The sequence below is a fragment of the Sminthopsis crassicaudata genome, chromosome 2, assembly GCF_048593235.1.
Source record: "Sminthopsis crassicaudata isolate SCR6 chromosome 2, ASM4859323v1, whole genome shotgun sequence".
In the NCBI taxonomy this organism is placed as follows: domain Eukaryota; kingdom Metazoa; phylum Chordata; class Mammalia; order Dasyuromorphia; family Dasyuridae; genus Sminthopsis; species Sminthopsis crassicaudata.
This window is the reverse complement of record NC_133618.1, coordinates 340,771,221-340,784,225: the sequence shown is the minus strand read 5'-3', so window position 1 is coordinate 340,784,225 and position 13,005 is coordinate 340,771,221. Positions and strand designations below refer to the sequence as shown.

The following is a 13,005-nucleotide window of genomic DNA, read 5'->3' as shown; positions in this document are numbered from 1 at the left end:
AACTTTTTGATACACCATGTGTATACCACAAGTTTACATACCAAGGCATGGACCATAAAAGTACTTCTCTCTGAATGGCAATTTTCCCCAAATGAAATGATGTTTCTGTTTATTAAAAACAATTATCTATAATTTGGGGGAAAATTTAACTCATGGCAACAAACATTTTATTAAGTATAGAGACAGGGTAGCAGAGTAGATAACAAACAGAATTTAGAGTAAGAAAGCCCTTGGAATCAGAGAGATGCTGTCAGGCAGAGGAGAATGGCATAGGGTAATCTATAAATTTTTTCAGTTGTAACATGTTTGCGACATGGCCTTAGGAAGAACAATTTGGAAATTGAGTAAAGTGAGTTATATAATCTATAAACTCATGCCCCAAGTAAATAGAACAGAGTTTGGTAACATCTAAAGGATCAACAATCTTCTACATATGACATACTGTGATTTTCTAGTCAGAATTCAAGATCACTAAAAAAGTTTTGTAGTAGTGGTATAATTTGGGAAGTGATTATATAGAAAATCTTGACTGGGTTTTTTTTTTTGTTTGTTTGTTTTTTGGTTATTATATTGTGGCCAAAAACTGTTCTGCCACTCTGCAGTGGCACAGTTGACAGTTATAGAATATAAAACTATATGAAAGTGTTGAGAATCAGGTTTGCATGTGTGACAAAAAAGCTCCCTAATCTTATATTTCTACTTTTTCTGTCCACAATATCATGGGTCTTTGCCAGGGTTCCTGGGATTTGGGCACACACACATAAATGTAGAAACTTTGTTTTATCATAAAATTTCAAGGTATAGATTTTATGCAAATTAATTATCTTGTAGATTTCCAGGGTCAAAATAATGGCTCTCTTGACTCTCAGTTGTCAGGAAGTAAGATATTTTCGTTTTAGATCAAAGTTCACTATTCAATTCTGTGCTCAAACTTCCCTTCACAACTGCACTGATTCTGTGGTGTTTTTTGTTTTTTGTTTTTTTTTTTAATAGCCTTTTATTGACATTGACCCCTGCAAAAACTTCTGTTTCAACTTTTCCCCTTCTTCCTTCCACCCCTCCCCTAGATGACAGGTAGTCCCATACATGTTAAATATATATGTTAAATACAGTATATGTATACATATTTATACAGTTATCTTGCTGCACAAGAAGAATCAGATTTAGAAAGAAGATAAAAATAACCTAAGAAGAAAAACAAAAGTGTAAGCAAACAATAACAGAAAGCGTGAAAATGCTGTGTTGTGGTCCACATTCATTTCCCAGTGTTGTTTCACTGGGTTCTGTTCATTACTGATCAATTGGAACTGATTTGGATCCTCTCATTGTTGAAGACAGCCACGTCCATCAGAATTAATCCTCATGTAGTATTGTTGTTGAAGCTTATAAAATGATCTCCTGGTTCTGCTCATTTCACTCAGCATCAGTTCATGTATGTCTCTCCAACCCTCTCTGTATTCATCCTGCTGGTCATTTCTTACAGAATAATATTCCATAACATTCATATACCACAATTTACCCAACCTTTGTCCAATTGATGGGCATCCATTCAACTTCCAGTTTCTAGCTACTTCGAAAAAGGCTGCCACAAACATTTTTGCACATATGGGTCTCTTTCCCTTCTTTAATATCTCTTTGGGATATAAGCCCACTAGTAACACTTCTGTATCAAAGGGTATGCCTAGTTTGATAACTTTTTGAGTGTAGTTCCAAATTGCTTTCCAGAATATTTGGATTCGTTCACAACTCCACCACCAATGCATCAGTGTCCCAATTTTCCCACTTCCCCTCCAACATTTGTCATTATCTTTTCCTGTTTTAGCCAAATTGATTCTGTATTTTATCTGGATTGCACCCACAGAATTATTCTTAATTGTTTACTTTTCACTTTACTTAAAAGTTCCAGGCTTCTCAACTCTAATTTGGAACAATGCTTATTTCCCTGTTTCCTTTATCATGTGTTTTTTTTCCAGAAAAACATATTTCTGAAACCCTCTGGTTTGCATCAGAATTAGGTTTACTTTTTTTAGGGGGGAGGCATGAGGTAATTAGAGTTAAGTGACTTGCCCAGGGTCACACAGCTAGTAGGTATTAAGTGTCTGAACATAGATTTGAACTCAGGTCCTGACTTCAGGGCTGGTGCTCTATTTACTGTTCTATCTAGGTGCCCCAGGCTTATTTTTTAATCTATATATACATCTTCGTCTTTTGCTTCACTCTAGATATCATCCTTTTTATAACTACTTGGGATTTAAAGCCTTTTAAGCAGTGTAGCAATTTATTACAAGTCTTAAAAGAACCTTACACTAATAAAGCACTCATGATGCATTTTTCCCCCCACTGCTATTATTTTGAGGTAAACTTCTTTCTTTATCCAAGAAATCCTTTCCTAGTCATTCGTAAGCAAAACCAACAGACATATCACCCACATAACTGATAGTACACAATACTTTGTACCCATGTTCCCTAGAGAAAGGGAGGGAAGATATTTCCATTTTGGCGAGTGAAGTTAATTGGTCAGTTTCAATTAAACAATTTTTCTTTTGATTGTACTGTACTATTTATTTATATTATTGTAGTTATTGTATAAATTGTTCAGGTTGCATCATTTTTCATTTTATGTGTTTTTTCTAATTCCCTATCTTCATTTTTTTCATAATAGTCCCTACTTTTCTGCAGAATGGAAGAAAATATGTTTCCATCTTTTCTTGGTAGTAAAGATTTGTTAGGTATATTGGTCAACATTGGTCACTTATATTGATCAGTGTCTCACTCTTGACATTCATTTCCATTTATATTATTAAAATCATTCTGTATATATTGTTTTCCTGGTTCTGCTTCCTTTAAGTTTATATTATTTCATATATGTTTTTTCATTGCTACTCTAAATTCCTTATGTTTATAATGTTTTGTAGAACAGTAATATTCTGTTAAATTTATGTATCATTTTTTCATCCATTATTCAGTCTTTAGACATGCACTTTGTTTCCTTTTTTTTTTTTTTTTTTTTTAGGTATGGCAAAAAAGTGCTACGAATATTTTATGCTATATAAGGTTTTTTTTTTTTTTTTTCTCTTGTATTTGACTTCCTTGAAGTATATGTCCACCAGTAGAATCTCTAGATGGAAAATTAGTAACAGTTCAGTGACTTGTATTACACAATTCAATTTTTCCCCAGACACTTGTACAGTGTCACAGTTATACCAAAAATATGTTAATGTGACTATTTTTCCACAGGCCCTCTTCTTGTTTTGTGTCAACTCTCTCAACTTTCATTGTTCAATGACACTGGGTAAAATTTTATCATTATTGATTTAATGCAGTCTTTCATGTCATTGTTGATAGTGTGCAATCTTGTGAAAGCTTTTGATATCCTTTGATCATTTAAAAAAAAATTTAGGGATCATCTTTTGAATATATATAATTATGTAGTTATTATTATTCATTTGTTCAGTCATGTTTGTGTCTAGGTGACCTCATATGGGATTTTCCTGGTAAAGATACTAGAGTGGTTTGCTATTTCCTTTACCCAATAGATTGATGCATACAGAGGTTGATGTTAAGTGACTTGACCAGGGTCACATGATTAGTGAGCTCAAGTCTTCCTAACACCAGGCCCAGTGCTTTAATCCACTGAGTCTTCTAGCTGTGTTAGTTTCCATTTATCAGAAATTTGATATTTTTTTTCTCTCCTAGTTGACTATTTTCCTTCTCCTTCTACTGCATTGATTTTGTCTATGCAAAAGCTATTTAATTTTATGCAGCAAAAATTATTTATAGTCCCCTTAATCATAGTAATGAAAGTTACTTCATTTCATTCTCTTCTAAAGTTTTTTTTAATTTATATTTACAATTTAAGTTAATTAATATGTTTTTCAGTTTTTCTAGCAGTTCTAGACAAATAGGAATATTTCTCCATTCAGTTATTTGAACATGATTATTCAACCAAGTAAACTTATGGAACATTGGGCTATATCTGATCATTTTTAATTCTTAACTTCTCTTTTTTATTGGTCTTTTGTATAAATTGTTCTTTTATAGTTGATTAGTTTACATTTGAATCTTTTCTATTTATAGATTTTAGCTTTGGAGTTGATGCGACACTATCTTCAACTGAAATTGATGCAAATTTAGGAGATCAACAAAGTGCAGAAGAATTGGATATGGCAAGTTTAACTACATTGCACATAGATTCTGAAACAAGCAGTCTTAACCAACAGCCATTTTCTGCTGAAGTTGCCACTATTACTGGTAATACTAATAATAATTATATTTATATAGTACTTTTAAGATTAATGATGCATTTTACATTTATTAACATTTGGCAAATAAATACATGCTTGCATATATTATCCCTTTTAATAAAGTTACTCATGAATTATTAAATTCTATATATTTATATACACAAATATATATGCACTTTTTAAAAAAAAAGAAATTGACAAATCCTGAGGATTATGTTTTTATTGAAGAGAATACAGTTACCATTTTGGAACAGTTAAGAGAAATTTAATGCTTTTTTCATCATCATGAATTGTCATGAATTGTCTAGGTTTTTTATAAACTTCTTTGACTCCTCATTCTCTCATCTTCTCCATTTTCCCCTTATGTCCCTTCTGTTTTGTAGTATTGCTGCCATCCTGATGAGGTCCTTATGATGTCATCATGCCTAGAATATTTCAATAGGCTGTTTAAGTCTCCCAGTCTCTCCCCACTCCAGTCTATTCCCATTCAGCTTTCATCTTTATCTTTCTGAAGTATAAATGTGCTATGTCATTCACTTCATTTAATAAGCTCCAAAGGCTCCCTTTTACTTCTAGTATAAAATATAAAATCTTTTGTTTGACTTTCAAAGCTCTTTATAAGCTAACTTGTTCTATCTACATTCGTATTACACTTATTCTCCTCCTTATGCTCTGTGCCAATGATATTGAGTTCATTACTATTCCTTAACTCCTAGCTTCCCTTCCTTCAAATTTTAGCTTAAATCTTATCTTCTCTAAGGAGCTTTTTCCAGCCTCTCAATGCTAATGTCTTCATTTTGAGAGGGTCTTCAGTTTATTCTGTGTATGCCTTGTTTAGACATAGTTATTTGCATGCTGTGTCCTATGTTAAGAGTGTAAGATCCTTTAATGCAGGGGCTTTTTTTTTTAACATTTGTTTGTTTTTTAATTCTCAGTACTTAGAATATTGCTTGGCATATATTAAGAGCCTAATAAATATTTTTAAAATTTTATTTAACTTTTCTGAACATGAATGTAATATAGAAAAGTTTCAGAATTTATTGCCCAGTAGAGGAAGAAGAGGTCTTACATAATAATCAACATTTAAAGATAAATGGTTTAAGAAATTTATTCTCACAACTTTGTGAATTTGGTGACTGCTTTTCTTAAGACCTAAATTTTAGAATATACTTACTTCCTTAACTATATATACAATCATCCAGTTCGACTATTTAGTTCAAGGTTAATATTAGTCTTGTGCATAAACATATAAGAAATGGGGCAGCAAGGTGGTGCAATGGATGAATACCAGCCCTGAAGTCAGGAGGACCCAAGTACAAATTTGGTCTCAGACACTTAACACTTCCTAACTGTGTGACTCTGGGTAAGTCATTTAACCCCAATTGCCTCAACAAAAAATATCTCTCATATATATAGCAATTTATTATGGAGAGGAAAGCTACCTGTTGGTTGTGTGACTCTGTTTAGGCCATTTAATCTCTCAGTGCTCTAGGAAACTAAGTTGAAGAGAATGTGCTTACTTTGAATTAAAGGAGGTGTTTCCTCATCTATAAGTTCTCTGTACCAATGAGGTTGTAAACATAATCCCTATTTCTCTATTTGAAACCCCTCCCCCCCACATTTCCATGTTTGTTTTTGTTATTGTTCAGTTCTTTTTTGTCATTCTTCATGACTCCAAATCAAAATCCTAAAAAAATACAGTAGTCTCATCATAACCAATGTACTTTACATATATATATATATATATATATATATATATATATATATATATATATGAAATTCCCAACAAAAATTCTTATTATATAAAAAAATAGTTATAACAATTCCTGGTCATTAAAATAACTCATACAAAAAAATACATACACATATACATACATACATAAACTTATTTTAAAATTTTCACAATCCACAGAAACCCAAAGCTTTTTCTTCCTTCTTCCCTCCCTCCCTCCCTTCTTTCCTTCCTCCCTTCCTTCCTCCCTCCCTCCCTTCCTTCCTCCCTTCTTCCCTTTCTTCCTTCCTCCCTCCCTCCCTTCCTCTCTCCCTTCCTTCCTTCCTCCCTCCCTCCCTTCCTCTCTCCCTTCCTTCCTTCTTCCTTCTCTCCTTCCTTCTCTCCCTCCCTCCTTCCTTCCTTCCCTACCTCCCCAGGGTCACACAGCTAGGAAGTATTAAGTGTCTGAGACCACATTTGAACTCAGGTCCTCCTGAATTCAAGGCTGGTGCTCTATCCACTGCACTGCCTACCTGCTTATTCTTTAAAGGTTAAAATCCAAAAATTGGAGATGGATGGAATAAAGAATAGTTGTTGTAGAGGAGTCCTGTTGATACCAAAACAGCTATCCTGAGATTACAGACCCTCTGCTTCTTTAATATGGTAATAGATATTCCTATCTAGTATGTTACTTGGGTAGAATATATTTATAACATCTAAATAATTTTAAATAATACTTACTTGTGAAATGTATATATGTAAGAATGCTACTTATTTTCTATACTGATATATAAGTAAGCTTTATTATAGTTCTGTTTTAAAATCCAGATGCCAGAGTTGGAAGTGACCTCAAAGACTTATATTATCTAATCCAATTTACCAGGGTGATCCATTCTATCCTAAATGCAGTTGTAATTGTAATCAAATTAGTATTTCCTGTCTATGACTTCTGTTGTCAGTCTTTGTCCCTGCTCCCTACCATCTCTTGCTTTCCCCACCATCTTCAAGTAGAATTTTGTGATTTCTTTTTAAGTGATTATCCTCAAGTATTTGGCAGCTATCATATTTTCTCCCACTCATACATCTTCTCTTAAGTTAAACATTTCCATTTCCTTCAGATTTTCCTTATCTGACATACTTTGTAGACTTTGTACCATGCTATTTTCTTTCTTTTGGATGCTCACCAGCTTATCAGTATATCCTCTGTGATATGTGATACACATTTTTGAAATAACTGGATTTGGAGATTTGGGTTTTGTCTTTCTGTTGTTGTTCTCTCATTTCAGTCATGTCTGACTCTTTGTAACCCCTTTTGGGGTTTTCTTGGCAAATATACTGGAGTGGTTTGCCATTTTCTTCTCTAGCTCATTTCACAGGTGAAAAACTGTGGCAACAAGGTTAAGTGATTTGCCTGCAATTACACAATTAGTAAGTGTCTGAGTCCATATTTGAACTCAGGAAGATAAATCTTCTTGTCTTTGAGCGCCCAGTATTCTATTCACTGTATCACCACTGAGGTTTTATGAGATATTTGAGCAGGAATTGTTATAACTAATTTTTTATATGGTAAGAAATCATGGTGGGAATTTCAAGATCCCACCATTAAAGATATGTGCAGTAGTATATTATAAGGACATTAAAGCAGATATACTTAGTTATTCCTTGGCTTTTATTGAAAAGGTTATTCAAGAGAGAATTGTCTCAAAGTGGAATTTATGTTACTTTCTCAAGTGGCTAAATTAAATCTATGTACTGAACAAACGTTTATATATAATCTATGATTAAAGCTAGGGATAAAATCAATACTAGAAAAAATATGTTTTACAAAATGTTTTACATATATTATCTCATTTTGTCTAAACAATAATGCTGGAAAATAGGTAGTGTCTTTATCTCCCTTTTACAGATGAGAAAATTGAGATAACAGGTTAAGTGATTTGTGCAGGATCACATAGGTAGTAAATGTTTAAGGCTGGACTTGAACTTCAGGTTCAATGCTCTATCCACTGCACCATCTAGCTGATTTATATGACCCAGAATTTTTAATTCAAAAATCTTTTCATGAAAGGAAAGTTAATTATTTTGGTTGAGTATGAACATAAATATGAACATTATTGTCAACCATTTATTCTTTTTTTAATGAAAGCTCAATTCTATGTACAAGGTATAGATAATAGGCAGTCAAAATACAAAAATAAAGAAATCCCTATCCTTTTAGAGTCTACATTCATTAAGAGTCTATTACCAGGGCAGGTAGGTAATAGGTAATTTCCCCCCCCCCCGGGGGAAAAAAAAAAAGAGTCTGTTACTACTTATTAGAGTCTACATAAAACATGTACCCAAATAAATAAATACAATCCCACTGACTGGCACATAATGAGAACACTTACTACATGTGGACTGATGGAAGGAGTTGGAAATTTTTAATTAGAAAAATCTCATTGTTTGTGTCAGTTTCTTATATCCCATTTCCTTTTTCCATCTGGCAACCCCTAATAATTAGCAAATTTCTCTTCATCCTAGATCTTTTCATTTCACCTTCTTTTCAATTTCTTGTAAATAAGGCATTTCCAGAAAACACTGCATCTCCAATTACTCTCTCTGGTACTGCAATCTCCTCCTCTCATGTCTTCCAACATACTGAGTTAGAGGAGGAATATAAGCATACTTTATTTTTTTTTTTTCCCTGAGGCTGGGGTTAAGTGACTTGCCCAGGGTCACATAGCTAGGAAGTGTTAAGTGTCTGAGACTAGATTTGAATTCAGGTCCTTCTGAATTCAAGGCTGGTGCTCTATCCACTGCGCCACCTAACTGCCCCTATAGTTTATTACTTTACAGTGTTAATTTAAGACCATCCCCTTGCCACCATCACTAAGTGACCTTTCTTTAGATTCAGTTCATTATTTTTTCTAGATTCTTGTTGAGTCAAGTTAAGATACTTTCCCTTCTTTCTCAGGGAATTATGTATCTGGCTCAGTTTTCCTTTCTATCATAATATCTGTGCAGCTTTCATCCCATTTCTGGCACTTCATTGTATATAGTGACATCTTTAAGAACATTTGACTTCTCAATTAATCAATCTCATTCTATCTGGACCACTGATAGGAAGGGCTATGCATTTAATCCCATCATGTGCTATCTCCACTGAATTCTTTTCTCTTATGGTAACTTTTTCTTCTTCCCATTTCTCTCTGCCTTGTTTCTTTTAAACCTGTCCCGTGTTCTTATCCTTATTTCTGTTCCCTTGATTCCATCCTGTTCTCCCCATGTATTATCCCTGCTCTGGCCTCCCTTCTTTTTATGCTTCAGATCACATGGTTGACCATTTCATATATTCTCTGTACCATAGTTTCCCTAACCATAGACTGCCAAACTAACCCTGAGAAAAATATGTATGGTATCTGTAACAGTGCAGTTGAAAACCATATATTCTGAAAGAAGGAAGGAGGAAAAAAAGGAGGAAAGAAGGAAGGAAATCACTTATAATTGTTTACTATGTACCACTTTTACAAGTCTTATCTCATTTGATCCTCACAACAATTTTGAGTTATTAGTGCTATTAATATCCCCATTTCATAGCTGAGGAAACTGAAGCAGGTAGAAATTAAATGAGGCCATATTTGAACTCAGGCCTTTCTGACTCTAAGCCCACTCCATTATGTACTGCTTCACTTAGCTTAAGGGAAACATGAACACTGTCTTCAGGGATTAAGGGGGTCTTTTACATAGAAGAGAGATTAGATGTTTTTTGTTTGACCCTAAGGTGAGGGACTAGGAACAGAGCTCAGGTTTCATATCCATAGTTTTTCATTCTCATTTCTATGGAAGACAAAATTTGATCCAAACTAATTTTTAAAATAATATATATTCAGTGGTTTCTCTTACATATTTATTATTTGACTATTAAGTCAGATAATACACACAATGTTCCTGTAACCTTCCAGTTCAAAATTGCCTTCTTTGGTTGCCACTTCTCTATATAGATGGTATTCTTTTATTAGAATTATAATCTTATTGAAAACATACTTTGCTACATGAATCTCCTGTTTTAGCACAACACCAAAATTATATAAAAAAAAAATTACTATTTTATTTTTCTCTCAATTACATGTAAAAACAATTTTTACTTTTTTTTTTTTTTGAGTTTCATGATCTCCCTCCATTCCTTCCAATTCATTGAGAAGGTAAGCAATTTGACATAAGTTATGCATATGTAGTAATATAAAACATTGCTATTTGTTATGCTGTAAGAGAAAACAGTCAAAAAATCCAAATCAGGAAAACAAAAAAAAGATAAAGAAAAAGTATGCTTCAGTCTATATTCAGACTCTACCAGTTCTCTTTCCTTGGAGATGAACACCACCTTTCATCATAGTCCTTCATAATTGTCAGGGATCCCTGTATTGCTAAAAATTACTTAAGATATTCACAATTGATGTTATTGTGTAATGTTTTCCTGGTTCTGCTCATCTTACTTTGTATCAGTTCATGTGAGTTGTAGTAAATTCTTAATAAAAGGCTGTTCCTTTATTTGTTTTTTGACCAATATAAATACCGTATATGACTTGATGCATGTTTTTTTCCTGCGGCTGTAATTTGTACTACTTTTTTATTTTATTTTTTTTGACAACTGGGGAATTGATGCATAATTTTAAAAGTGATTTTATGAAATTTTATTTACAGGTTCGGAAAGTGTTTCCCCAATTCATTCTGCTCTGGGATCCAGATCACAGACACCATCCCCTGCTAATCTGAATGCAGATCATATTGAACAGAAGGACCTTCAATTGGATGAGAAGCTCCAGCAGTCTGTTTTGCAAACCCCAGATGACCTAGGCAATTATTTGGAAATTAGAAATATTCTGTATTTCTTTTTTTTCCCCTGCATTAGAATTGAGGTTGTTAGTAAAATAAGGGTCTTTGAATTGAAGAACATATTTTATAGGTATTCCAATAATCTTGGAATCTTGAGGAAAGTTAAATTTTGCTATAACATTTTCCTTGCCCTTTAAAAACAAACTTCTCATTTATTTTAAACTGTGACTTGAAAAAAAAAAATTCTTGCTGATCTGATTACTATTCACACCCTAGATTCATTTATTCTGTTCTTCATACATATTAAATTATCCTTCTTTGGTATTTACCAATACAGGTAATAAATAATACTATTATCTTTATTAATTTTGTGGTCATTTACAAATATTTGAATAGTTTTCCTTTAATAATCAGTCTTTAGGAGAAAGTTGGCTGATTTACTTGGTTTTCAATGAAAAAGCCACAAATCATAGCATTCATCTTTGGTTGATTTTAATTCTTCAGATTATCAAATTTTGTATTTTAAATGTATGTAGAAAGAAAGTAACTCACATTTATAAGTGCTTTAAAGTTTTTAAAGCACTGTTCTCACAGTTGCTCTTTGAGGTAAGTATTCTAATTTGCAGGTGAGGAAATGGAAAGTCATAGAAGTTAAATGATTTGCCTAAGGTCACATAACTATTGAATATCAGAGATTAAGGTCAAACCAGGTCTTTCCTAACTCCATTGAAAAACAGCAATATAACAAGATGGAATAATTCTTAACAACCTAGGAAATTTTTATTACTACAAATCAGATAGGTAATCTCAGACTTTGTTAAGCATACAAACACATAGTATTAGCAGCAGCAGCATGATAATAGCTAACATTCTGTAATATTTATTACATACTAGGCAGTATGCTAAGAACTTTACAGTTATTCTTATTAATTATTATTCTCATTTGATATATATCACAATCCTGGGAGGTATATGCTATTATTATTCCCATTTCATAGATGAAGAAGCTGAGGTTGACAGAGGACTTGCCCAGGATCACCCAACTTAGTATGTGTCAGAGGCCAGATTTCAACTCAGGTCTTTATGATGCTAGGCCTAAGCACTCCATCCAGTGAACTACCTAATTGCCCCAATCATGACATTCATAACAGCTATGTTATTATCTATTATCAGTATGCCAGAAATATTTTTGAGAATATATTGGAAAATTTTGACAAAGAGATTGAAACAAGTGACATAAAACCTGTACACCGTAGTCATGGAATACACTTGCTCTGCTAACAAAATAAAAACTCTCAATTCCCTAGGACACAATTTTCTTCTTTATGATCTCACTATGCCTTTTATTTCTCCTTTAAAAAAAAAAAAAAAAATCTACCCAAGGGATTGCTACACTGTTCTTTAGTTTTACTTCAAATAGATGGATTTAAAGGGAGAGAAAAACTTAGATTATTTTATTTCTTCTTAGTTTTATAAACCTGTTGATAAGTCAATAGAATTGATAAGTGTGTTTTTAGAGAGATTGTAAGAAGCTAATTTATGATTTTATCCAGAATCTTATCACATCTCCTTAATCTTCATTTTTAATGAAAAAAAAAAAAAAACAACTCAAGTAATATGTTAGTTTTCTTTTAAGGATATTACAGTTCTAAGATTTGTCATGTTCATTAGGAACTATTCCACTATTTAAATATCTCTTCTAGGTATGTTGTATATTTGCAGAAGAGGTGTGCTTCAGTTATGCATTGCAGCATCAAGTCTGCTGTTTATTGTTTTTAATATTATTCTTGTGATTTGCAAATGTTGGAATCATTTTTGAAAATTACTTCCAACTTCTTTAGTTAAGAGGAAGAATAGTCTTTAAAGATTTAACTGGTTTGAGAAAATACAAGGAAAAGGGCAATCATGCTTAGTTTTGTAAGGGTATGCTCCTTAAACTGTTTGGTAAGGCATCTTTTTGAGGATCAGATGACTCTGAAACCCACAAAAAGTTAATTGTAGAAATGTACTGTATATGAAAAATTTAAAGGGAATTTTCTCATCATCTTGTTATATCATTACTTGTTATTGGTAATAGTCTTGAGTAACCATTCCAGACTAAAGCATTTAAAAAGTTTAGTGAACTTAGAAAGCAAAAAATAAAACTTGGTAGAGAAAATGTATCATGTTGGAAATGAAAGAATATGCATGTTAGGAAAAATAAGAATAATTATGAATTATATGGTATATAAAAGC

At 32.7% G+C, this 13,005-nt stretch overlaps 1 protein-coding gene across 10 annotated transcripts in view; it reads left to right on the top strand.

Annotated features, from left to right (window-relative positions):
- Positions 1-13,005, top strand: part of RALGAPA1 (Ral GTPase activating protein catalytic subunit alpha 1) — a 302,140-nt gene that overhangs the window by 146,599 nt on the left and 142,536 nt on the right. For all 10 annotated transcript variants that reach the window (XR_012486534.1, XM_074290587.1, XM_074290589.1 and 7 more), the window contains 2 exons: positions 4,078-4,251; positions 10,639-10,791. Coding sequence is in view for 9 of the 10 variants with exons in the window: in XM_074290587.1 (XP_074146688.1) it covers positions 4,078-4,251; positions 10,639-10,791 (327 nt within the window). In the remaining variant the exon portion in view is untranslated. The remainder of the gene's footprint in view (positions 1-4,077; positions 4,252-10,638; positions 10,792-13,005) is intronic.